Source organism: Leucopleurus acutus, assembly GCF_964270905.1.
Source record: "Leucopleurus acutus genome assembly, chromosome: 12".
In the NCBI taxonomy this organism is placed as follows: Eukaryota; Metazoa; Chordata; class Mammalia; order Artiodactyla; family Delphinidae; genus Leucopleurus; species Leucopleurus acutus.
In genome coordinates this window covers 48,139,221-48,165,363 of record NC_139154.1, presented here as the reverse complement: position 1 = coordinate 48,165,363, position 26,143 = coordinate 48,139,221, and the positions used below count along the sequence as shown (strand labels likewise).

Sequence of the window (26,143 nt, the reverse complement as noted above, 5' to 3'; positions counted from 1 at the left end):
TGACTCTTGGAGTTCTAAACCTTTCACTCACTGCCTATAAAATGAACGAATTAATAAATTAAGGTCCTGGGAACAAAGAAGACACCCTCTGATCACTGGCCAAGAATTCCTCTAGGAGACTCTCCCCAACTTTTCCAAGCATAAAATACTCAAGCTACCAAAGCAAATCCTGGGACGCGAATCACAGGGACAAGTGAGACAATACATGAGCAAGAGGAGTGTGTCCAGAACCCTCGACAGAACAAACTTTAGAATGGGCTTTCCTTGCCAGAAGCTCAATTACAGCCAGTGGCTACAACCTTCGGGAGGGCAGGGGGCTGAAGAACGTGCAGGTGCTTCAATTTTGTCCTCCTGTCCACAACTACAGGAATTCCTGTATGAAGAGGCACAGAGGAAAGCTAGAAGTCAAATCTGTGTCCTTTATTCCACCAAGTGGGCATACCCATGGGCCACATCCTGTCTCAACCGACTGCTGAAGGTTCCCTGGGCCCAAGGCACATGATTACCTGGGCTCTGCTCTCCAGACGGATGGTAGGGGGGGGCAGCGGAGAAAGGCTGAACATTGGGGCAGAGATCCCCCAGCACTGAAGGGGAATGGAGAGTGAGGAAGTAGGACCACAATGGAAGGGGCAGTGAGGGGCCTTGAAGGACCTAAGTTGAGCATTTTGAGGTGAGAGGCCTTTCCACTCAGGCCTCCATGTCCACTGACAGCCACACCCAGGGTGTGGTAGAGGCAAAGCTGCTGCCACCCACTGAGGTGCTATATTCTTCTGGATTCTTCTGGAGGTCCCTTTCTTTTTTCTGCTGCAGCTGAAGTCTGGGAGCAGAAATCATTTGTCGGAAGAAGGCAGAAACCACTTGCTGGAGTCCCACCTTTTTGGAGATGAGCTGTCTGAGGTTTCAGGAATGAGAGAGAAGGAAGTGGAGAGCAGGAGACAAGAGAGGAGGCGAGAGAGGCTACCAGCCCAAGGACAGAGGCTGGGAGCTGTGTGCTATCGGGCAGAGCAGTGCTCAGTGGAATCGTGGGTAGGAGGCTGAGATACCCCTGGGCTCAGCTGCTGCCAAAGTGGAAGAACTGAGGCAGAGGCAGCCAACCACTTGCCTAGGAGACAGAACTTAGGCACCACGTAACAAAGACTCCCATGCAGAACTGCCACCCTCTCCCCGCCAGCAGTCTCAGATGGTCTGCTCCAGACAGAACCCAGCAGTCAGGGAGGCAGGGCCTACTGCTGGGGTATCATGGCAAATGCCCAGTTCAAGAAGGCCACTGTGGTTTCCTGTAGGCAGAGCCAGGTCTGGTGGGCAGCCTCACTGAGCTGTGTCTTCACGCAGTCCCAGGTCACCCCACCTCTGGGAGGAAAGCAGAACATTTGTGGAGGTTGGAACGCGGTGATGTGCAGCTGCGTCAAGTCACAGGGCTGTAGCTCACACTCACAACCCGCATCCCAAAGTGGCCAAGGGATGAGCAGGGGCCAGGGCAGAGCGAGAGACTCAACAGAGGAGTCTTGTCCCTGGAGAAAGGGCGTGCCCTGGGCGAGGGTCTCACCTGCACGCCTCATGGCAGTGCTCCTGGGCACGGGCCAGGGCCTCAAGCAGCATGTGCCACGTGGGCAGCAGGACGTTCTGGTAGAGAAACAGGAGCAGCTCCCTCAGAGAATGGAGCAGCTGGTTCAGGGCATCAGGGAGCTGGGTCTGTAGCTGGACCGTGGAGAATGGACGGGATTAGAGTGGCCAGGGAATGCAGTCCACATGGGGCTGCACCTTCCCAAGAACTCAGCCCCTGGCGAGAGCAGCCTTCTCTGACCTCCCTGTCTCTGGCTTACCCTCTGGGAGAGGCTGGTGAGGCTGTCACCGAACCAGGCAAGGTGGGAGGCACAGTGGGCAGAAAGGAAGCTGACTGTGGCACTGGTGTGGGCCCAGGCCAGCTGCAAGCTGGGTCTCACCATGGTCAGCAAGTGGGAACCCCAGGCCGGCAATGTCTCCTCCAGCCAGCTGTAGGAGAAGACATAGGGGAGGAAGGAGGGAGGTCTCTGAGTTTTCACAGGTAATTTGGCCCAAGAACAGCTGGGGCAAGGGAGGCCTTGGGAAAGGAAAACCACCATCACTTCCCACTGATTGTCAATGCCTGAACACGCAAGCCCTCTCTCTCCCACCCCACCCCTCCCCAGGAGGTGCTCACCTGTAGCCTTGCAGGCTGTAGGAGTAGATCTTGGTACATGCTTGTTGGCCAGCAGGCAAGACACCAGATGAATGAAGCAACCGGCCAGAAAAGGAGGCTGAGTAAAGGGGGCCTCGGGTGAGCTGGGAGGTGAGCGGGGAAGGGATCGGAGAGACAGACACTACAGGCCCCAGGGCAGACCCAGTGAGGGGTGGGGCAGAACTCAGTGTGCTCCTGGGGCTGCAGAGCTGCCTCCAGTCTGCTCTGGAGCACACACGGAGGGAGGATGCAGGCCAGGGGAGCAAGAAGGGTGCAGCCAGGTGGAGCCCAGGGCTTAGGCGTCAAGAAGCCTCGGCTTTGAGGGTCGGCCCTTCTATTTCCTAGCTGTATTTCAGCTAATTGGTAAACCTTTCTGAGCCTCAATTTCCTCAGAAGTTAAAAACAAGATACACGTCTACTCAAATGAGACCACGAACATGCAAGCATTTCTATACTGCAAAGCACCTGTCTGATCTGAGGTGTGATTGAAACATCTGTCGGAAAAGTGTTTGTTCCGGATTGTGTTGGGGGCGGGGAGTGCTACATCCAGCTCTGTGTCCCCATAGAGAGCCCCAGGCTATCTCCCTTGCCTGCCAATCCCTGCTTACCCTGGAAAGAGCTGTGTGACCGGAAGTCATGGCACAGGAAACCTATGGCAAAGACCAGCACCAACAGGAGTAGCCGCGTCCAGGGCAGCCAGAAGCCCCGTGCCTGCTGCAACAGACTCTAGGAGAAGGGGTAGAGAGCAGCGGTCAGAAGGGAGGGGGGCTGCTCCTTGCCTCGTAAGGCAGGCCTCGAGCTAGGCCTTCCAGGGAGAGGATCCGGCCCTCACATTACCCAGGAGGTAGTGCGGGCTCCAAGGACAGGTGGGGCAGGTATGGGATACAGGCCCACCCCAGGGTGTGCTGAGACAGCGACACAGAACAGTTTGTGGGGCTGGGGGAGGGCTGGGCGCTGGCACCTTGCAGGCCGCGTCACAGGTGATGACATCCTGGTTGCTGCAGCTGCCCTTCCCTAGCAGGTCCTGGTTGGTAAGCTTGAAGGACTGAATGGTTTCTTGCAAAGACTTCTGTGTCTATAGGGTAAGAAAAGTCTAGGCTGAGATCGTAAGATTTGGCCCAGGAGGGAACCCTGAGCCTCCATTCTGCTTTGTTTTCCATGCCAGATGTGCTAACAGAGCACCTTCTCAGAAAGGGGGGACAGTGGCTGAGGGGTATGAACCCAGAACCCAGATGAGGCTCAGCCTGCCATGTCCTCCCAGCTCCTTACCTTCTTGGGAATCCGCTCCCAGGACCTGAGCAAGTGCTCCAGCAGCAGGCTGTGGGGAAAGCACAACCCCTTCCAATCAGGAGGCCCACTTGGCCCCTTCCATCCCCCTGTCCTCCACAAGGCCCCGCTCCTTCAGGCTGAAAGATATCCACCTCCCCGCCCCCTGCAGAGGAGCAGCTTCCTAGAGGCCTCCCAGCAATGTTCCCACTGAACTTGAGGGGCATGAGCCTGAACAAGTGACAAACATCCCCCTTCTGCTTCTAGGACAGGGACACACCAGAAGCGTGAATTAAGGCTTCTCTGTGTGGATCAGGGGCAGGTGACCCTCCCACCCCCACCTGCCTGGACTGTGACAGGTGCTTGGGGTACAGCTGCCTCCAGACGCCGGTGCTGAAGGGGTCCACCGTCAGGCACTCGGTCAGGCTGCTCAGGAGCTGCACAGAGGACAGGAGAAGGGAGAGACTGCTGGGGCCCGGGGCTGGGCAGGGAGATTGCTGGGAGGTAATCCCCCTCTCCTAAGTGAGGCCATCCGGGCAACACATCCACCCTAAAGGATGGAGAAATTGTGCCCATACCCCAAAACTCTCCGAGAGGCTGTAAAGGGGGAGGCCAGGGCTCCTGAGCTCGAAGTTCACTTGTCTGCAAGGGGCAGGATATCAGAGACCGGCCAGACCGGAATGTGCCTCTTTTCAGCTCCGTTCTTCTGAGGGCAGAGCATGAGGGAGCCGGGCAGGCGGCTGTCAGGAGTGAGCTAAGGGGATGCCCAGAAAACGGGCTCCCTGAAGCAGGGCCTTTGTCAGCAGATAAGGACCTCTGTAGCAGACCCCTGGGAAGGAAAAAGGAGCCTCCCACCATTTCCTCACCTCTTTCTTCATCTCCGGAGGGCAGCCAGGGGTGGCTCTGGACAGGAAGGAGGGGAAGTAGGTGTGCAGGGTGGATTCTGGCTTCGCCCCAAATGCCAGCACCTTCAGTCGTGGGTAGAGCTGACACAGCTGCTCCTGCAGGCTGTGGAGGGGGTTGAGAAGAGAGCCAGGCACAGCTCTAGATGGATTTGTGCGCTGTGTCCCTTCTGCCTGCCTCAGAGTCCACACCCTGCCCAAGGCGGGCAGTCATGAAGGGCCTTGTGATGGTTCTGCATCTTTCTAGACTCGGAGACTTCTCGGAAAATTTGCTCAGAGTCATGGGTCCCCTCCCCAGGAAAATGCCCACATGCCAATCACACTTGAGGGCCCATATAATTCCAGGGGTTCAATGATCCCTTGTACTTGCAGGTTGATAATCTCAGATGTAGAGTGGCTGGAAGGGAAGGGACATATATTGTCTACTCCTAACCCTCTGCTGGGATCCTTCACAGCAGGTGTGCCCCAGGGCAGCCCTACCTGGGAGTCAGGGAGTTGTTGGGCATATAGGCAAAGTCCAGAAGTGGGAATAAGTCCTTGGGGCCAATCATGCCAAAGCCCTTGGTGAGGTTGGGGTGCATCCTGTGGAGGAAGAAAGAAACAGGCTTGTTGGGGACCACCTGCCCGGGCCATGGACACAGCTAAGAATAACATCTAAGAAAAAAGGGCATATCCTAGCTGTAAAAAAAAAAAAAAAGAAAAAGGGCATAAACTCTACCCCATCCCCCTCCCCTTCCTGGCTCCCTCCCTTTCCTTCTTCCCCATCGCACTGTGAGTTGGGAGGAGCTGGTCCTGATTTTCCTCACATCTACGGAAACCAGGATCACAGCACCCCATTTTGCTGAAATAGCCACTGGAAAACGCCCTGGGCCTTGGCCTTGCTGTTCCCTGCCGTTACTCACAGGAGCAGCCGATCCAGGTATGCAATGGCGAATGGAGACAGAGACTTGATGCCCAGCACAGGCAGCATGATCCCCAGCCACACTGTGGAGACAGAGGTCAGGGAGGAAGCCTCAGGCCTGGATCCACTGAGAACACTAAAGAGCAACTTGCTGGCTCCAAAACCTCCCTCTCTCTTCCCCACTTCCTCGTTACCTCTCAGTCCCTCGGTGAGATTGGCAAAACCTGCTTGACCCAGGGCCCACATGATGGTCAGACACTTTGCTGGTCGGCTCTGGTGGGACCTCAGCAGTTCCAGGAACTGAGGAGACCGGTGGGAGAGACAGGTTGGGATAGGGCAGAGTGCCAGGAGCACTCCCCAAGCCAGGGAGGAAGAGAGATGTCAACTGAGAGGGGAGGGGAGGGCTGTGGGACAGGGCAGCAGCACGACAGCGTGGCGGAGCGATTCAGAGGGCAGGCTCCGGCACCAGGCTGTGGCCTCCACCCATACTTGCCACTTACTAGTTGACCAACTCTATGAGAGTTACTGAACCCCTCTGTGGCTCAATCTTCTCATCTATAAAATGGGAATAGCAGCAGTACCTACCTCATATAATGTACAAAGTAGACACAGTAAGCACTAACAGTGTTAGCTGTGATCATCTGTCTTACAGGACCTCCCACTACCCCTTAATCGGGTCTAACAGTGTAGATTCCGCGCAGCCTCCCCAATCCTAGCCTCCCGATGTCCCCACCACGACCCTGAGCTCACCTTGCCCAGGTTCATGGTGGCGATCTTGGGCTTGTCCTGCAGAATGGCCTGGATACAGATGCGGTAACCGTGTAGTGACTCCCCTGGAGAGATATACATTCTCAGACCTACATATACTAATCAGCATCCCAAACCTGTAACCTCCCTTTTGACAGCTGAGAGCCCAGAACCCAGGCCCAGCGAGTCCTAACATCCTCCTCCTTTTCCAAAAGAGTGTTGAGGTTAGCACGCTTCTCTGCTGAAACGGAACCACCCAGCTACTCCTGAAGCAGGAAAAAGGGGGTAGGCTCCCCAGATGGGACTGGGCTATTCCTCACGGGCCCCTCTCACCTGGCGTCTTATCCAGCTCTTGTAGCATGGTGAATAGACAGTGGTCAAAAAAGAGCTCCAGAGACTCCGCTGCCTTTGCCAGTAGCCCTCGGATGATGCCACGCAGCTCCCGGCTCACCAGGCTGTAGGGATAATCTGCGGCCGAGAGGCCTCGTATGAGTGCCAGGACCAGAAGCCTCTGCCAGCTCTGAGAGCTCTGGTTTGCCCCCTGAGAACGGTACGTGGAGGCAGAGGTCACTGCACTGTGGCTGGCATCCTCCCTATTTCAATGAGGTCCGGAAACTTTTAAGCCATGATGATTTGAGAACAGCTGAAATCACCCATGTAAATCAGGGCAGTAGGGGGCACTGGGCTCAGTTACTAAGTAACATGCTTACGCACAGCCCTTTCATAATTTCCTTGAACTTGTCTGGAGAACTAACCGTGAGTATGCTGGCTTAGCGTGGGCTCACTTGGAGGTACTTGGAGCTTGTAGTTGAGATAGCTGGCCAGGTCCTTCAACCACACAGATGGGTTCCCAGAGAACACGCTTTGGCTCTTGTCCAGTTCCTTCTGCAGAGCTGCCAGGTCCAGCTGCCAGGGACACAGGACCCTCATGGTGAGTTGTGGGTACAGAGTAATGGGGTAGAGGTGGGAAAATGGTTGAACTAGGTGGTGGTAGGAAGAACAAAAGGTTTCTGCTTTTAAACGAAAGTATGTGGAATGCCACACTTTTGCTGAATCCAGATCTTTAGGAAACAGAGACCATGACAGCTGCAATTGCTGATCTCAAGGACTAATACTCTTGGGCCCTTCACAGGTTCAAGGGGAAAAACAGAAGACTAGATGGAAAATGAAAGATCACTCCTTCCTTGTGGAGAGGAACCACAAGCAGTTTTTCTAAATCCTCCCTGTATCTCTGGATTTTCAAGGCCCTCCTCTCACTAATCTATGTTTCTCTATAAACTTATTTCCTTTCCATCCTAAGTGCAAACACTGTACCCCTTGGGGTTTCCATCCTTTCCTGAACGCCTCCTCTCAGCCAGCAATGTCCCACATTCCACAGGTCCCTGAGCCGCCTGTCCCCCTCCCGCTCCTCTCATTTTCTCTACTCCTTGAGTCCTCATTCTTGCCCTGCCTAAAGCCTAGGCACACTCACAGCTTTCAGTGCCTCCTCCAGGCTGCGAAAGCGGCCCTGCTTCTGGTTCTGGTTGGTGAGCGTGGCCACCTTCTTAGTCTGCTTCTTGTTCCCCGGTTTCTTAGGCTCCACAGCAGGGGGTGGAACCTGCTCCTTATTCTGCCGCTTCATGATTTTCTCAAAGCCCCGCTCATACAGGGTGCTTGTCGTCTGGATTGGAGCTGGGGTAATGACAGGCAGAGAAAGGGGGGCAGCCCTGAGTCAGGAGGGCCTCACAGGAACAGTGGTCCCTTCCTCCACACTGTCACCTAATTCATCTCCAGGGAGGACCCTGCCTCAAAGCCCCTTCTTGCTGTCCTGCTTCAGGAGCAGGGCAGGGAGCCCTCCTGGCTGCTTCTTCAGTAATCACAGCTCGTGAGTTCATGGGCTCTTTCACAGAGATGAGGCGTTTATTAGGAAATCAGAGTATGTGAGAATCGGTGGTCGGGGGTGGGATACGGACGGCTGGCTTCTTTGTTGAATGGCTACCAGTCTGGGAGATCAGGATTTTTCCATCTTGGTTCTACCCCAGTTCCTTTTGGTTCAGATGTGACAACTCTATAATCAACAAGTGGCAAGCTTTCTCCACTCCTCCAGGAGGCTTTGAGGAAACCAGCACACTTAGAATAATACTTGGTGGGTGTGGACAGTGTGTGGTGGGTCATTTCTCCCAGTGCAGGGCCTCATGTGCGTCCCAGTCCCCACGCCCACTCCCGACCTGCTGGTTACTTAAGGCGGGGGCACCGTGTATAATGAACCAGGATGCCTCTCCGCAGCTCTCGGACACCTGCCCGGAGAGGCCAGGCCAGGGCCCGGGAACAGCTGGTAGGGCGTATGTGCAGTCAGCTGAGCGTCCGAAGACCAGAATCCCGGTCCCCACTGACATGGGATCCTGGACAAGGCATCTAACTTCGCTGGGCCTCAGTTTACTCATTTGAGAGGCAAGGACAGCGACTTCCCTCGCGCTGTCTGCCTCCCGTGAGGCTCAAAATAGGCAACGCCAGGGTAGCGCCGGCTGAACTGGGAGGTACCGATCGGCAGGAGAGCTCGCGCCTCCAGGAGTCCGGGGGTGTTTTGACCCTCTGGGCTCGGGTAGCTGCTCCCTACCACCCGTGGGGGCAGGCCCGGGGCCGGGCGGCGGCGGCGGGCCGCGTGGGTACTCACGGGTCAGGTCGTACTTCCACACTCCGTTCGCCTCCCCGAGCGCCCGGCGGTCCCCTCCGCCGCCTTTACCACTGCTGCCGGCCCCAGGCCGCCGCCCCTTCTTCACCACCTCCCAGCGCCCCCCACCCGCCGTCCTGGCCGACATGGCTCCGAGCCTCCCGCCACGGCCACCTCCCTGGACTTTCCGGTCCGGCGCGGACGCGCAGCGCTCTGCCACGTCTCCTCGCAGGGCCTCGCGGCGCGTGACGCCACCCGCAAGGCAGCCTGGGACTTGTAGTCTTTCGTGTTTGCCTGGTTCTCCCACTCCAGGGGTCTGGTCGGTGTCGGGGCCTTTTCGCAGCAAAAAACCAGCCAGGCAAAGATGTTGAGATGAGAGGCTTTTGCATTCAGACAACTTTTATTGAGCAAAATGTGAAGGCATTGGGTGACTTGGTGGAAAGTTAACTGTTTCTGCTTTTCTTTCCGTTCTAGTTGTGCAAGAAGGATGGACTGAAAATAGTTCTCCTCATCTCCCAGGAGAGTTTGAAGATTAAATGCTTCCTTCCTTGTAGGAAGGTGCTAGTTTTTCTGTTGCTAGTGATTAAACTTTGGGTTTAATGAGCTATAAAAATCTGTTCTGCAGGAACAAGGAAGAGGATGGAGTTTGAGGGAAGAGGCAGTTATTTGGAGGGCAGGAAGTGGAGAGCGGAGAGTCCTTCTGGTAGGAGGCACAGAAAAGTCTGGGGCCCTGGTACAGCCAGCGCTGGGTTCCACTTCCAGGCAATGGGAAAGAGAAGACTCTGACTCCCACCACAAGAGTCAGTCCCAAGTCCCAGATGTGGCAGGGAAGGGATCGAGAGCTGCAGACCTGGGGAACCACTCAAACAGGTTACTGCTCAGACATCCACTATCTCCCGAGGGCCTTCTGCCAGGCTTGTAATATCACGTGAGACCTCAAAACTCGAAGCATCCCAGCAGGGGAGGATGAGCGAAGGTGAACTGGAAGGGATCTATCACGATTAAGGAAATGTGCTATTTCATGTACACTCCTACATTTGAGGACGGGATTCACACCTGCCATACTGAGGAACAAGATAGGCAAGCCGTTATAGTAAGAACTAATAGAGTTCAGTTTCCCACAGGACGAATAGCTTAGGGAGTGATGAATTCCTTTAGGAAGGGGATTAGAGAAGGCTTCTTGAAGGAGATGGCCCTTGAGATGGGTCCTGAGGAATGGGCAAATTTTCATTGGCTGGGGATGAGGACAAGTGGAGAGAACAGGCCAGTTGTATGGATTTATTGATTTAAGCAGAGTCCTAGAGGTGGGACACAGCGTGGCAAGGCTGCGAGACTGGAAGTAGTTCAATGTGACAGTGCTTAAGGGATTTTGGAGGGGATGCGGTTGGAAATGGATCTGAGCCCATATGCCATGGGCCTTGCCTGCCAAATTCGGACTTTGTCCTCCAGACCCTGGGAAGCCAGTAGGAAAGGGGCACATCTGCTTTTGGGAAGGTAAATGGGGATATGTGAAGGATGGGATGGGGTGGGGGAAAGGCAGGAAGGGGGATATAACTGGCTCTTGCTGCCTCCTTCTGCCTGCCCTCCAGCCCCTTCAGGCCTGACCATAGCTGACTTTGCCTCCGAGATGCAGTGCTTTTGGCAAGGAACAGATTTGAGCTGATCATTAATCAATTCATTTTTTTCAGATCATTGGTTTAGCTCTACTCAGACACTATCTTCTCTTTGTTCTACCTCTTCCGTGTCACATGTATGGTCACAGAAGAGACACTGTTTTTGGAAGAGAAACAGAACGGGCTTTCCATAGAGGCAAAGAAGGGGGGTGCTCCATGGTGGAAATGTATAGAAAGGGAGGGGCTTTATTTCCTATCTTTCCTTAGAATAGTCTGGCAGGTCATCTGTTGTGACTTGGCATCTAAGGGATAGAAGTCATTCACTTACTTATCCAGTAGCATTTCCTAAGCACCTTCTTCTCTACCTAAGCACCTAGCACGGTGCTAGGTGGAGCTAGAGGACACACCTCACTTGCTTGAGAGGAACTCGAAGCTTGTGTGGGAGACAACTGTGTAAACAGAAAATTATGGTTCACCATCTTAAATGTTGCAGACATTGGGAAGGAGGCAGTGGCTTCACATCCTTGAGCTCTGGGTGTTCAAAGAGCAGCCTTAGACATTAGCCATGGAGGTGGGCTTAGGCAGGTACCCATGGGGTTTGAGGGAAGAATCAAAAGAGGAGGACGGGTGGGTGTCCAGTGTGGAGGCGAGAAGAAGAGTGAGCTCACTGAAGCAGTTTGACCCACCGTAGTAGTTTCCTATTGCTGCTGTAACACATTGCCACAAACTTACTGGCTTAAAACAACACAAACTTCTAATCTTACAGTTCTGGAAGGGGAAGTCTGTCAGGGTCTCACTGGGCTAAATATGGTGTCTGCAGGGCAGCGGTCCACGGCGGAGGCTCTAGGGGAGAGTTACTTTGCCTTTCCCAGCCTCTAGAGGCTGACCGAATTCCTTCGCTCATAGCTCCCTTCCATCTTCAAAGTCAGCAACGGCGGGTCACGTCCTCCTCAGATTGCATCACTCTGACCTCCTGGCCCCTGCCCCAATTTTGTGGACCCCTGCAATTACATTGGGCCCGCCTGGGTAATCCAGGATACTCTCCCTATTTTAAGGTCAACTGATTAGCAATTTAATTCCATCTGCAGCTTAATTCCCCTTCACCATGTAACCTAACATAGCCATAGGTTCTGGGGATTATGACGTGGATATCTCGGGGGAGGTGTTATTCTGTCTACCACACCCACTTAACCAGCAGGGTGAGGTCTCGGCCTGAAAATGAACATCGGGCAACGCAGGGAAACTACGTTATCCTTTTACTATATCTAACTGGAATGGTGGGGGGAAAAGCCTTTTAAAATTAGGCACAGGAATTAAAAATCATAATGATAAATAAATGCAGGCAGGGAACTTGTTGGAGAAGAAAAGCAGAATAAGATCGGAAGTCTCTGTGCGTGGGGGTGGGAGTCAAACGGAGGAATTGAAGTGAATGAGGAACAAACAGACACAGTTTGCTTATTTCAGGCTTATAACTGGAGTCATCTGAGAAGTGGTGGCAGTCTGGGAGGAGGGTCATGGAGCAGGGCCATGGAAGAAACACAATCCCCGTAGTATCTCAGGCATACTCAGGATGGCAAGGAAACAGCTACCAGGGCTAGTCTGAAGCTAGAGGAACGTTCTGGAGGTCACACCTCTGTGGTCTTTGTGAGTGAGCCCTGAACCCTGAGTCAGGAGGTCTCAGTTCTAGTCTAGTTTTTTACCACCTTGAGCAAGCCATGTCACATGTTGTTCTCAGTCCTTTCATCAGTAAATGCAGGACTGTTCTAGATGACAGCCAAGGCTCTGTTTGAATGGGCCCGGTATCCACATGCATTTCAGCACCCTCGGGGCCTCCGGGACACTGGTTATCATGGCCCTTGGCCGGCACACACCAGGATTGCAGGGCTGTACGGAGGATGTGACAGAGTTCCCGGCTCCCGTTAGAGCCTGTTCTGTGGAAGGAACCCCTTGGACATTGCTTGCCTTCTGGGCTTCAGTTCTTAGAGCCGTTGCTCTTTGTAGCCCACTCAGCTCTGTCACATGAGCCCTTGTCCGCAGCTGGATCACTGTTGTGGGGCGTATGAGCTTTGACAAGGGTGGGGGACAATATGCAGTCATACTGGCCCAAAGGGGACTGAAACAAAGCACCTCTCAGCCAGGCCCCCCTGTTACCCCACAGCTGCTTTACTGGGCTGCCCATCGTCACAGCCATGGCCCTGAACTTTGTTCCTCTTCAGGGAATGGCAAGCCCTTAAAGCCCGGGCATCAGCGTTGGGAGATGGGGGCTAGGTCAGAGCTGGGCTCTTGAGGCTAAGCCAGTGGTGGTTTCTGGGCCCGAGGGAGGACGGCAGGGGTGCTGTGCTCCATGGCCATCGCCTCTGGAGACGGGGTCGCTCAGGAGAAGAGCGCTGAGAGCCAGGCTGTGGCTCAGTTGAGGGAGACGTGGTATGGACTTTTACCACACAAGTTTATTTAAATAAAAGTGAACACGTATGCAGGCTGGGTGGCCCGAGGGGCAGGGGTTGGGGAGGCGGGCAGAGGGGAGGCAGACGTACAGGAGGGTCCAGGCAGAGAATGTGTGGTATGAACCAAGCTGCAGGGGGAGTGGCTGGGGGCCTCGGGGCAGTGCTGGGCTTCGGTGCTGGGGTCAGGGGGCCGAGGGTGGGCAAGCCTGGTGCCAGGAGGTCATTTTCATCCCTCACGTGCTCCCCTCGCTCTCCCTGACCACCGGGGCCTAAGGCACCCCCTCCTCAGTCACCCTATCCCTCTCCTGACATCAGCCTTTCCCTCAACTACTGGGAAGTCAAAAGACAAAATAAATAAGAATCGGTGAGTCCTGCCACAGCCCTGGCAACGGGGAAGGGAGGCCAAGCCAGACACGCTGCCCCAGAGCCCGTGCTGTCAGCCCTGGGAAAAGAACAGGTAAAGTGCAAGGAAAATCCAGTAAGTAAAAATATACCAATGACTTTGTCAAATATACAGCTGCTGGCTGTCAGGGGAGCAGGCGGCTGGCTGGGGTGGGTGGCAGCAGCCCCCTGGGAAGTGTTGGCCGACACAGCACAGAGACCACGGAAATAAATAGGGGTGGGGAGTGGGCAGGGATCCCGCCCAACTGGGCCTCTGCCACAGGAGGAGGGGCCCTTACCTGCTCACCTGCCCCCCACCCCCAAGCCCTGCTCGCCAGGCTCCCCAGGGCCACGGCACTGACACAAAGCACCCGGCCAGCTGGCTGTCAGGGAAGGATTATAATGTGGGCATGGGAGCGGGGTGAGGGGCACGGCAGCCGTGCAGTCAGCCAGGGCTGGAGCCGCCCTCAATACTCGTCCTGGTCTTCCTGTTGGTGTTCCTCGATCTCATCATCCTCCGGGGGTGCAAATCCTTCCTGGAGGGCGGAAGGGAGAGAGGAGGTGAGCCAGGCAGGCGGCTGAGGGTGCGGACTCCCGAGGGAGCTTGGGAGCCAGGGCCCCGGTTCCCGTCCTACTTGCCCTGCTCACGCCCTGGGAGGCCTTGGGCTGGTGACTTCGGCTGGCTGCCCTCATCGGCCCACGTTCTCCGAGGCCCCTTCGGGCGTGAGGGCCCGGCGGGAGTGCGGGAGGCTCAGCAGGCACTGGCGGGACTCACCTCGGTGGCGTAGAGAATGCCGATGATGCCCGAGATGACAGGGCTGTTCTCGCTTTCGTGTTCCTGGCAGATGAGCTCAATGTCCCGGAGTTTGCTGAAGTAGAAGTCGCGCTCCTTCTCCAGCCCATCCACTGTCAGCTTCAAATCCAATAGCTGCTCGGGGAGAAGGTGGTGTTCAAGCCAGAGACCACCGCCTCAGACTCCCTTCCCGCCCTGACGCCCCGGGGGCCTGGCTTTTGTGGCGGAGCTTTCTCAGCTGCCAGTGTCCACGCCACTCACCTGCTGGTTGAGTTCAAGAATCTGGGCATCGGTCTCATGGCCACCATTTCGGGCTGATGGAGGATTCTTCCGGAGGATGCAGGGTGGAGCCACGTTGCTCAGCCGGCCGGAGGTCTGCATGTTTTTGGGGCCTGTGGGGGACGTCCTCTGTGGAACTGCCCAGAGGAGAAAAGTCAGATCGGGGCTGCGTGAGCCCACAGCTCACGTGGCACGAGACAGCCTGGTGTGACTGCGGGGCAGGCCCATGCGAAAGGCAGGCACTCTCGCCCTCCCCACCTCTCCCTCTCAGGATGGGCATCTACATCTAGGCCTCAAGCCACGGCCACACGTGACACCACAGCAGCGGGGCAGCCCTCTGGCAAGCCTGGGAGAGCAGGGGCTACAGGGAACTAAAGGAAGTGTAAGGTGTAGGCAGGGAGGAGAGCTGGCCTGAGGGGGAGAGGAGGGAGCTGGGATGGCGAATTGGGGGAGTGGGGCTGGAGGGTTGAGGGCCCTCTTGCACTGACAGCCGGGGCCTGGGGAAAAGCAGCTGGCACAGGGTCTTGCTGGGTCTTTGCTAACAGATACCCCAGCCCACAGCCATCCTCCCCGGGGGTGCCTTCTGGAGGAGACCACAGAAGCCTGCCCCTGCCCCTCTGGGCTCCCTGCCTCAGGATGGTCTCTGGGCCCTCTGCTGGGCCTGATTCAGGGACCCCACTCCTCCCCTGCACACCAGGCATGCTGTGGCCACTTATTGTCCAGCTATGGCGGCTCCCAGGACAGAGCTTCTGATGCAAAGCAAGCAGAGGAGTGGGGGCAGCCCCAGGCGGGCAGCAGCACACACAGAGGAGCCACTCTGCTATGACGGGTTCAGACGCGTGCGGGGCTGCGCCTCTGCTCTCACCAACCTTCCCATCCCCCAAAGGCCCTGTTGCTTTTTCCCCTTCTCCTCTGGAACCCAGACAAAGCCTCGTTTCCAGAGACTCATCTCTTGAGGACTTAGGGCTGTGGGATTTTGGAAATGGGGGAAGATATGGTCAAGCTTGGCCAACTCCCATCCCCGGGGAGTCAAGTGGGCAGAGGGCAAGAAGTGTCTGTAGTGCCGGCCCAGGCCCTTGGCCTGGATGGACCTGGACAGAGGGACCAAGCCAGGGGCTGCCCCATCATCTTGAGGCAGAGGAGTTGGCTCGGGCTACAGAGGGAAGTGCCCCGGGGCCTCCCATCACCAGCTGCCACCTTGGCCGGTGCCGGTGGCTCTCCTTTTGTAGCAGTCTCTGGAGCCCTCTCCTCCCTACTGTGACTCCCCCTGGTCTAAGCGGGCAGCAGGCGGCGTCATCTGAACTCCGTGATAACAGTCTCCTCTAGGCTGGCAGGGCCGGGCCGGTGGCCCAGGGGCCGCTCCTGGCTGTAGCGGCCTTCCAGCCCGGCCCCCCACACTCCCTCCCCCAGCTCGGGCACATTACCTGCTGTGCCAATGAGTTTCTTGGATTTGTTGAAGATCTGATCACCTGGATTAGGAGGTGGTGCTACGTCCTGGCCCTGCCGCGCCAGCAGAGGGTTGTAATCCTTTCCATCATAGTTTGCGTCAAAGAATTTCTTAAACCACTGAATAAACTCAAAATTATCTTGGAATTTTCCTTTCACTAATTTCTCTACAGGAATGATCTGAAATAGACCACATAAGCAGAGAACTTTAACCTCCTGCTGCTGCAGGGCTGCCTTTCTCTGTGAGAGGGCCACTGCTCTCAGGAAAGCCAGCCCCTGGGCTGCAGCATCCTCCACCTTCTCCACCTGGCCCCCCTCCCGTGCCACCAGGGCAGATGGGTAGGCGGCAGCCCCTTTCCTCCAGGCACAGGAGGAAGTGTGTGGGGAGACATCCCTTGGTGCTGGGCCTGCATGTGGGGCGAGGGCTGCTGGAACCAGGGTCCTGGGCCGTTGAGGCAGTCGAGTGAGCCAAGAGACTTTTCCTGGGCCTTCCAGAGGAGGAACTTAATAGGACCAATATACGAGGCTCAAGTGCTGGGGTGTAGGGTCCAGAGAGGAGAAAGGGACAGGAATGTCATCGGGATGGGATGTCAAAGGTTGTGGGGTTTTCCACTGAGCCTGGAGCTGGGGGAACATTCCCCCTGGAGAGTCGGGGTGGAGAGAGGCGTGAGAACTGGATGGACCCCAACAGCCCCTGCTGCCCTGGCTGGCGGGCCATCTTCTTTCCCAGGGTCACACAGCTCCTCGGGGCCCCTCAGAGCGCAGGCACCTACTTTATCAACACCCATCTTCTTGAATGCTGCTTGCAGCACCTTGAAGTTGTGAATATATTCATGCTCTAGCTTGGCCTGGAACTTCACCTTCCTCAAGTGCACACAGCCAGGGAAGAGCATGTCCATGAACTGGCAGTAAGCGGCCCCTGTGGAGAAACACAAGATGCTCGTTTTCACTTCCCCAGGCCAACTGGGGCTACTCCCCCAAACCTCTCCATCTCCTCTTCTCTCTCTCTGTTCCCAGAGCCGGGGCCAGACTTCCCAAGAGTGAGAGCAATTACCATACAGTGATGCAAATATGTACCAGCACCATATCAAACACTGCATGCATGGGCTTTAATCCTAACAGCAACCCTGGTTAGGTAGCTGATGGCATCTCCATTCATGGATGGGAAAACTGAAACCTAGAGAGGTGTGGTGACTTGTCCAGGGTTGCACTACAAGAAGAGCTGAGATTTGGACCCTCCCCCCCCAAGTGGCTAGGCTGGACCTGGTGCACGTGACCTCTGGCTTCACTGCCTGTCCCCACTGCTGCTCCCCTTCTGCAGCCCTTTACTGTGCCTCTCCTGCGCTTCGCTTTTTTTTTTTTTTTAACACAGTAACCTAACCTCTCCTTAGGAAGCTGTGGGTTGTTTTTTTTAAAAACTAAATTTATTTATTTAATTTATTTATTTTTGGCCGCATTGGGTCTTTGTTGGTACGTGCGGGCTTTCTCTAGTTGCGGTGAGAGGGGGCTACTCTTCGTTGCAGTGCACGGGCTTCTCATTGCGGTGGCTTCTCTTGTTGCGGAGCATGGGCTCTAGGTGCACAGGCTTCAGTAGCTGTGGCACATGGGCTCCGTAGTTGAGGCTCGCAGGCTCTAGAGTGCAGGCGCAGTAGTTGTGGTGCACGGGCTTAGTTGCTCCATGGCATGTGGGACCTTCCCAGCCAGGGCTCCAACCCGTGTCCCCCTGCATTGGCAGGCGGATTCTTAACCGCTGTGCCACCAGGGAAGCCCCTGCTCTTTGCTTTTTACTCTTTCCATCCCACGTAGACCCCTATTTCCTTACTCCAACTCCAAACACTTTGGCTAGTTGAGGGCTCCGCAGCACTCCTCCTTAATCCCAGTTACAAGCTCCGCTGTCCGCTGTGGCTGTTCTGCCTCCTGCCTACCCCCCTTTGTCCCCCCAGCAGAGCCCACTTCCCCCCGATTCCCAGCCTCCCACCTGAGCAGAGCTGCTCTATCTTGGTATAGTTGAGGTGCAGGGAGTCATTGACCCATGCGAGCATATCATGGCGACTCAGATTCTCACTGGTCACAGACGTGGAGTACACATTGACGGCCATACCCCAGCTGTAAAGAAAGAAGAAAGGCAAGGTAAGACCCTGGGGGCCTTGTGCTGTTCTTGAGCCCGAAGGAGGGGGAGCTGGAGGGTCTCTGGGGAAACGAGAAGCATCTTCCTCCAGACCAGCAGTTTACCTCTTGGAGAAGGGGTACTCATTCACTCTTGAAACATTTGGTGAGTGTCTACTATATGCTAGACCTGCACTAAGAAGTGGTGAAGTCAGATGTGGTCTCTCCCTCCAAGGAGTTTACAGACAGGCAAATCCCCACAGCAGGGAGTGACAGGGCAGGAAAAGCAGCACATGCAAAGTTCGGGGATGGCACAAAGAAGGTAGGGATCTCTTCTGCTTGACAGGGTCAGCGAAGACCTCAGAGCAGCCTGAAAGGGGTACGAATTTTCTGAACATACAGGGGATGGGGTAGAAGGGCAGTGCAGGCCCCAGGACTATCAGGAACAAAGGCATGGCTTATTCCGGGACTCTGAGCTGTTCAGCAGGCCTGGGGAGCGGAGTTTGTGTTGGGGTGTGGCGCAACGAGACTGGAAGGGGCTGGTAGCGACGGGCTTTGGTTACCATGAGGAGGAGTCTGGACTCTCTGTTTAAACAAGGGAAGCCATTAGAGGATTTTAAGCAGACAGTACTTGACCAGATTTGGGTTCTAGAAAGCTGACTAATCTTCGCCTCTGCTCCGACTTCATACCCTATAATCCCTGTGGCCTGCTGGCCGATCCACAGGCACCTAAATTCCGCTTATCCAGAAACTTCCCTCAATACACGCTTCTGCTCTTGTATTCGTTATCCCAGTGAATGTCACCACCAGGCACCCAGTCACCCACGCTGGAAACCTGTGGGGTCGTCCCAGACAGCCTTCTCCCCCTCATCCTCAGAGCCCATCATTCAGTGAGCCCGGCTCCTCTGCCTTCCCAGTGTGCCCTGCTCTTCGCCTCGCCTGCTGCTGCCTCGGGGTTTCTGCATCCATTCTCTCCAGCCAAGGCTAGCGGAAGCCTCCTAGGGGGCCTTCCAGCCCCCAGGCACTCCCTCCCCCTAGTCTATCCCTGACACTGCTGCGGTCAGAATCTATGTGAAAGCAGCCCTGGCCACGCCCCCCATCCCCCCTTCTCTCCCCGCCCCCCCCCCCCCCCCCGCCAGTGGGTGTAAGTGCCTCCTTACCCTCCCCCATCCCCACGCAGAGGTCAAGTGTCAGTTGTTATTACTGACTTGCACTGTTAAGAGAGAGGGAAATATTTCTTGTAACTAGGTCTTTATCATAAATGGAGAAATAGGACTGCGTATTTCACCAATTGTGAGAGTACATATTTCTGGAGTGAAGAATATTTAGGTTTAATACGCAGATTGTCTCCCTGAAGGAAGAATACACCCAGCCCACTTTCAGGTCCCCTGTGGGCATCTGCTCTTATAATGTGACCCCCTCCCCATCACTTATGAAGCTCTTCAATGAGCCCTCCCTCTCCAGCCCTGTCTTCTACTTTGATCCCCCAACTGGGAGCCATGGGCAGCTCTCTACTCACCCTCTGCCCGGCATGCAGCCACCACCCCCAAAGTCCACTCATTCTCTGCTCTAGAGGTTCTCAAACTGTGGTCCCTGGAGCAGCTTTGGTGCTCTATGGGCACCAGCTTGTTAGAAATTTCAAGTTAGAAATTCTAATTCTTGAGGCTCGCCCTAGATCTACTGAGTCAGAAACTGCACTTGCTTGACCAAGAGGGTCTAAAGGCACAGTTAAATTAGAGAAGCTGCTTTAGAGAAGAGGCTCAGTTGGTATCTGCTAGGCTGTGCTCCCCCATGGCCTCACCCCAAGTATATATAATGGAACCTCGCTAGATGCACATTTAACTTCAATAAACTTTTTGAAGAAAAATCAAGAAACCCTCTTGTTTATTCTTAGTCCTTCCTCCTCTTAAAAATAGACCTTGTCCTTCATTGCCCAGGGAAAGGGAAGCCAGACAGAGCCAAAAAGCCAAGAGCAACAAAAATTATCATCTTGGGAGCTTCTAAGGACTCAGGAGCTGACAATTCCAGAGATTTCTGAGGGTAATTTTGACTGCACTTGAGTCCCCTCTTACACAGTGGTTTTGAGCCACCACCCTGTAACCTGACCCTTGCACTAACCACTGGACTTGCTGAAATGCCTGCCTCCCTCATCAGTTAGCATCTCAAAGCCAGTAGTGGTGTTTCTAGGCCTGTCACAGGCAAGGTATTCAGCAAATTTGTTGAATGACTAAGTGACACCTCCTCACCTTTTCTCCTCTTTCTGAACCATCTTTTATCACCTTCTGGCCGGGTCCCTCCCTCCCCTACTCAACCTTCTGGACTCAGCTTGGGCTCCATCTCCTCCAAGACACGTTCTTTGAGCCCCTGTGCAGGGAGACATGGCCTTCATCTGTGTCTCTCTGTCACCCTGAGCTTACTCAATCATGGCGTTGATCACATTCTCTTGTCTGTCCCTTCCACCTGACTGTAAACTCAATGGCCAGGCTGTTTCATTCACTTTGGGGTTCTAGATCAATTCTCAGTGAATGACAATCACAGAGACTAGAGTTAGGAGAGTGCTTCTTAATTTCCAGGGAACTCACCTAAAGTAACCTCAGCAGGCGTGGCAGGAGCGCCTGGACACCAGACTTGATTAGACAGGCAGATGGGTAGGGTCAAGGCAAGTGCATTGTATTTTGATGAGTATTTAGTTAGGGACTCTGAGAAATAGAAAGATTTGCCCTTGTCATCAAGGAGTTTATAGTCTCACTGGGGAGACCAACACACAGGAGAACAGTATAACCAAATGCCCCAAAGTGGTGAAAACTGTAGGTGCTACAGAAAGTCAGGAAGGAGAGAGCATGCACAGCTGGAGAATGGATTTGAACGGCCCCAATAAGAATGGTCAGAACCTGCCAGGCCTTCGGGGGTCTGCAGAGGCCTGTGGGATCTCAGTGCAGAGGGGACAAGCCATTCTGGATACTGGCCTACCACAGGCTTTGGGACTCATTTCTCCATGAGGTCTTGGGGGCTGCTCTGTCCCTGTGCTCCTGGGGTACAGAGTCTGGGCTGGTCAGGGGTGGTTCTGGGAGGTGTAGGGCGGTCTTAGGTTGGCCCTGGGAATTCCTGAGCCACTTTAGGGATTTTTTTCCTGTTTACTGTGTATGAGTTTCAAGTGCTGATTATTGAAGAAAAGCAGAGGCACTGGTTCTAGTCTAAACTAATCCTCCAGTTTTTGACTGAAATCATTTGAGCTTCAAGGATCTTCTAACCTGAGGGCAGCCTTCCTGTGGTTCCCTAGCCTCTCTAAATATTATATATAACCACATCATGTATATTATTACATAGTATATATGCAATTATATATAACACACTATATAAATATACATTAATATATATTTATATATAACATAGTACATATTCATATATAGTATGTATAACTATATATGATACACTACATATGATATATACCAATCTATTTATATATAATGTATAGTATAGTTAGCTCTCAGTGTCCATGGGAGATTTGTTCCAGGACCACCGTGGATAGCAAACTCTGTGGGTGCTCAAGTCCCTTATGTAAAATGGCATGGTATTTGCAAATAACCTATGCACATCCTCCTGTATACTTTAAGTCATCTCTAGAGTATTTATAATACCTAATACAATGTAAACACTATGTAAATAGCTGCTGGTTCATGGCAAATTCAAGTTTTACTTTTTGGAACTTTCTGGCATTTTTTTTCAAATATTTTCCATCTATGGTTGGTTGAATTCATGACTATGGAACCCACGAATACGGAGGGCTGACTGTATAATATATTTAGTGTTCTATCTATATATATGTGTGTGTATAGCTATATATTTTATAGTTATTTTATTTTATATCTATATAATTTAAAAACTCCTCCTGGTGCACAACAAGGTATTAGAACCAAAGTCCTCATCTGATGCATGTGCTTGGCTGGGATTGCCTGGCCTGCATTGCAGTGGCACAGGCTGGGATATTGGGGTGTTTTGTGACCTCCCTGGGGTACAGCATTGGCTATTTTCCTCCTTGGTAAGTATGAAAAATCTCCAGTCTCCCTTCCAGAACACAACTAAAGACCTTGCTATCAGGGCCCTAAGAGTCACCAAAAGCTACACAGGTACTGGAAAAATGCCCAAATCTTCTCAGCTTGGCCAGAAATTCCCAGCTCTGTCCGTGCCTGATGATGGAAGGGCATTTTCCACACCTTTGATTAGTCTGAATCTAGGGTCCCCAAAGAGCCAGCAGTGCCTGTAAGGAGAAAGCTGGAAAAAAATGGCTCCTCTCAGGGCCAAACCAGCAATTATGCTTCTTACCTCCTGTGGCGCTTTTGGGGAAGTGGGTGTGAGTGGGCAGTTGATAACGTGGGGCAGAGCTTTGTCTCCACTTGCGACTGACTCTGGTTCTTTCAGGGGATGCTACCCTCTGGCCCAGCTGAGGTCCATTTTGGCTCAGGAGGACTCATCCAAGACACTTGGGGGTCTCTGCAAGGATTCTCAGTCACACTTGCTGGGGCGGGGGGTGGTCACGAAGAAACCAGCCTCCTAGTTCCCTTATTCCTCATCATGGTGGGGAGGGCAGGATGCCCTTTTAATTTTCCTCTCCCAGATTTGGCCCTATAAATACAACTAAATTATGGCCAGCAGGTGGCACCCAGGTCCTGGGCAAAGACTCCTTTAAAAGTTTCTCCCATCCCCAAATCCCTCTCTCCCTAGCTCAGTTTAGAAAAAGAAGAGCCCCTAACTTTGACCTTGTCCCTCAAAGGGGAAGCCTGGTTTGGTCAAAACCTGGTGGTGTCAGGGCACGGGCTTGAGTGGAGTCCTTGTTCCTGACCCAGGTGTCCTCTGAGAACTGAACCAGCTGGAGTGGTCTAGGGCACTAGGCCTACTCTAAGATTCTGGACTCAACTAAACCAACCTCCCGCTTCCCCAAAGCCATAAGTTAAACTCATCAACGGGTCCAACTTCTGATGACTTACTGTATCGGGGGTTGACTCGGGCCTCGATTCAAATCAGAGCAGCTTCTGGGGGTGGAGGAGGCATATAAAGCATCTGCCCAAGCATTCAGCCCTAAGTGGACCAGTTGCCTCCAAATCCAGCAGAGACCATGTCTGAGACAACTCTTAAAGGGCTGCTTCACCTCCCCTGAGAGAATGGTAGGCAACCACCCAGAGGAGGCAGGCTCTGTTCCAAGGGCTACAATAGCAGGGTCTTCCAACCCCGTCCCTGGGACACTTCCTTTCCTTTCTCTTAATGCTCAGTGGCCTAAATCAGAGCAAGTCATCCTGCACTAGAGCTGTGCAAAATCAAGTCGCTCTTCCTTCCCTGGTGCCGTGGTGTGGGAGGAGCGAAGGGTCTGGGTGCAGATGGCCTGGGTTCAGCTCTGGCCTTGCCAGTGGTTGATCTGGAGTCTGAGCAAGTGGCTGCACCCAGAGCCTTCATCTCCTCATATTCGAAACTGAGATGATAACTAAGGCTTTTGGGAGACAAATGCTATAATCCGCAAGAGCAGCATTCATGGTGGGAACTTCAACCACCACGGCAGACCAGGAGACAAGCTATCGGAAGGGGGGCAGGCCTGAGCGTACCCCTCCCGTGCACGTCCCCACCGAGGGGGAACGACCATCGCCTGCGGGGGGGCAGGTAGAGTCGAGTCTCAGGGACGCGCAGAATGAGAGTCTGCACGAGAGAGGACAGAGACACAAAGGTTGAACCTTGTCAGGTTTGTTCTGGACACTGTTAGGTAGACTTGCTGGCGGAAAGGTTAGAGTATTAAATGAGCAGTCTGTCGAAAAGGCATGGAAAGAAAACTGGATTGGCTGTGGTGGGGGAGGGGCTCTGAGAGCAGAGGAGGGCTGGGCCTGGGGTTGAGGGAAAGTAGGCTGAATAGACTCCAGTTTCAGAGGAGGGGAGCACATGCCACTTGGCCAGATGACAGCTGTCAGCCACACGGGCTGAAGAAACATCATTTGAAAGGAACATAAAGTGACATGGCTTGAATGTGCCCCCCAAGACCAGAACTGCTTTTGAAGCATGAAGGATCAGTAAGGAGACACCAGGCCCACTAGTGCCACAGACACAAACGTTCTTTTCCCCACATGTCCCAGCAGCCGCTGCAGTCCCCCTCTCTATGTTCAGGCCGCAGATGGGCCAGCAATCCCCTCCCTGGCGGTGTGCACAGAGCGGGACTGAGAGCCAGTCCAACTGGGGCATCCTCCCAACAGGTACCGAGTTCTGTTCTCAGATCCCCCCCGAAGCCCTGCTCTGAGGAGTCCGGCAGCTATAGCGCCATGTTCTATAGTTTCTCTTTTCCTTGCATCAGAGGAAGAGGTGTTTTTCAATCTCTTGCTGAGCACCCAGGAGCTTCATGCTGCATCCCTGTGCCGCATCTGGTTGTGTGTGGCCAGCAGGTGCAGCCAGCTTTCTCCTCTCCTGCTCCTTGGGATCAACAGATAGGGAATGTGGCCAGAAAACCGCACTTTCTGAGCCCACCTGCCCCCTGAAACCCCACACTGCAGTTCAGCCTCTCCCATTCATTCATTCATTCGTTCATTCAGCATTATTTTATTGCATCCAGGGCCCTGAGCCAGTACTAATTAAGGAAAGAAATGGGCGCCAGAGCTCCAGCATAGCTGCCAGAGGGTCACAACCAAAAGCCACGCCTGCCCCTGCTCTCCCCCTGCTCGGAACCCTGATCGGAACTCTGTGGGGAGCTTTCCAGGGTGCTGGGAAGAACAGGAGTCAGACACATCGGCCATCCTCTGCCTGTCATGAAGGTTGTTCAGCCCCCAAAGTGGAGAGAGGATTAACCTCTGGTTCCCACCGACGGGGTCCCTCATTAACCCCACCGCAATCCCGTGCTCATTCTGATCCTTCAGGCTTGAAAAGTGAGGCTTGGATACTTCAAACTACTTGCTCAAGGTCTCACAGGCAGCTGGTGGCTGAGCCCACGGCCAAGCCACATGTTCTACCATTAAGCCTCGCTTCCCCACGCTGCACAGCTCCAGGAGCCTGCTGCTGGTAGCCTTGTTTTGATGGCAGCTCCCATCGTGGAAGCTTGTTGACTTAAAAAGTAGGTGTCTGTGGACCTTAAAGATGTCCACTAGAGAACCTTTGGAAAGAAGGGTTTAACCTTCTACCTGCCCACCGACACGGATCCTACTAAAAATGGATTAATTTTAGCAAGTGAGGAGTTCTGTTTACTCCCCTCCCGGGTTTCCATGAACCCTCTGAGTTATGACCAGATAGAGCACTCTGGCCAGGACTCCCCAGAGGACTCCTTCCCCGGGACAGCAGCTACAAGGGGGCATGGCAGCATTACCCAGATCTGCCTCTTCAGAGTTTAGATCGTGTTCAGCAGGACACGTTCAGGACTCCAGTGGCTGGGACCTCAGCGGGGTTCAGGATCTTAGGGAAGAGCGACATGACCTAAACGTGTTGTGAGAAAAGAATCCTGGAGAAGCTCCAGTCCCTACCTGAACTTACACCGTCCAGATCCCTGTCCTAGACCCGCTGGAGTAGGCGTGCGCTGGTTCCCCACCGGCCGCGGAACTACTCCACCTGCCCCATCTCCACTTTTTAAATGCAGCTTTGTGGTCTGAGCCTCCCCGTGAGTCAGGGCTTTGGTCAGCCATGAGAAGAAGGTGATTGGCTGCGTCTGCCAGGGCTTTGTGACCCGTCGGCAGGGCTCTTCCGGTCTCTCAGAACCATTCATCCCTGCCTGCACATATTGCCCCCATGCAACCCCAGAATAATTAATCTGGATGTGTGACCCAGCAGGGCAAGGAGTAGCAATTTTGCAGATTTTCCCAACAGGTGACTTCAGCCCCCCTGGGCCCGGGCAGGAAGGGGTAGCCCAGTGACAACGGGCATAGCCCCGTGTCAGGAGTGGGAAACGTTTTGGCAAGCTCCTCAGAGTTCTCTCTCCTCTGATCCCACAGCATCTGTTCCAGTTTTCCTGGCCGGTAGGATGCATCTACAAAGCAGAATATATGGGAAATCTGGAGTTGGGGAAGGATCGTGGTTAGAGGCCCAGCTTCAGGAAGCCCAGATGGCAGTCCCCAGGCAGAAGGGGCAGGAAAAGCACAGTTCTGTGTAGTCTGTCTCCCTCTCAGACTGGTGTTCTACAGTCTCGGAGGCCTGAGGCTGGATGTGTGTTGGGCGCCTGCTTCTCAAACAGGTGCCCCTGGATTCTCAGTGTCTGCCTCAGTCATGCTGGGAACGCTGACCGAGTACTTGCTGTGTGCCGGCCTCTGCTCAGCGCTTTGTATACATGGCTCACCTAGTCCTCGTAACAGCTCTATGAAATGCGGACTGTTTTGTCCCCTTTTTATAGATGAGGAGACTGAGGCCCAAAGTCAAGCAGCTAGGAGATGTTAGAGCGAGGATTTAAAGCCAAGTTGTCTGACTGGA

At 54.1% G+C, this 26,143-nt stretch overlaps 2 protein-coding genes across 3 annotated transcripts in view; both read right to left on the bottom strand.

Moving 5' to 3' along the window:
* Window positions 1-399: 399 nt before the first annotated feature.
* Window positions 400-8,814, bottom strand: TMEM214 (transmembrane protein 214). The gene is made up of 17 exons (XM_082852340.1): window positions 8,667-8,814; window positions 7,485-7,684; window positions 6,769-6,919; window positions 6,347-6,481; window positions 6,017-6,099; window positions 5,461-5,566; window positions 5,268-5,349; window positions 4,846-4,947; window positions 4,330-4,471; window positions 3,809-3,900; window positions 3,467-3,515; window positions 3,159-3,272; window positions 2,806-2,923; window positions 2,180-2,276; window positions 1,824-1,992; window positions 1,547-1,698; window positions 400-1,350 (listed from the first exon to the last, which is right to left on the bottom strand). Exons 1-17 carry the CDS (start codon window positions 8,809-8,811, stop codon window positions 1,224-1,226), a joined length of 2,064 nt encoding a protein of 687 aa, XP_082708466.1. The 5' UTR covers window positions 8,812-8,814; the 3' UTR covers window positions 400-1,223.
* A 3,906-nt stretch (window positions 8,815-12,720) lies between these two features.
* MAPRE3 (microtubule associated protein RP/EB family member 3) overlaps window positions 12,721-26,143 on the bottom strand; it is a 47,702-nt gene continuing 34,279 nt past the window's right edge. The window contains exons 2-7 of one of the 2 annotated variants that reach the window (XM_082851569.1): window positions 17,598-17,725; window positions 16,393-16,538; window positions 15,598-15,799; window positions 14,156-14,310; window positions 13,877-14,029; window positions 12,721-13,637 (exon numbers count right to left, since the gene is read on the bottom strand). In XM_082851569.1, coding sequence (XP_082707695.1) covers window positions 13,569-13,637; window positions 13,877-14,029; window positions 14,156-14,310; window positions 15,598-15,799; window positions 16,393-16,538; window positions 17,598-17,718 — 846 coding nt within the window. In that variant the 5' untranslated portion in view covers window positions 17,719-17,725 and the 3' untranslated portion in view covers window positions 12,721-13,568. The remainder of the gene's footprint in view (window positions 13,638-13,876; window positions 14,030-14,155; window positions 14,311-15,597; window positions 15,800-16,392; window positions 16,539-17,597; window positions 17,726-26,143) is intronic. The other variant, XM_082851570.1, reaches the window with a different exon arrangement.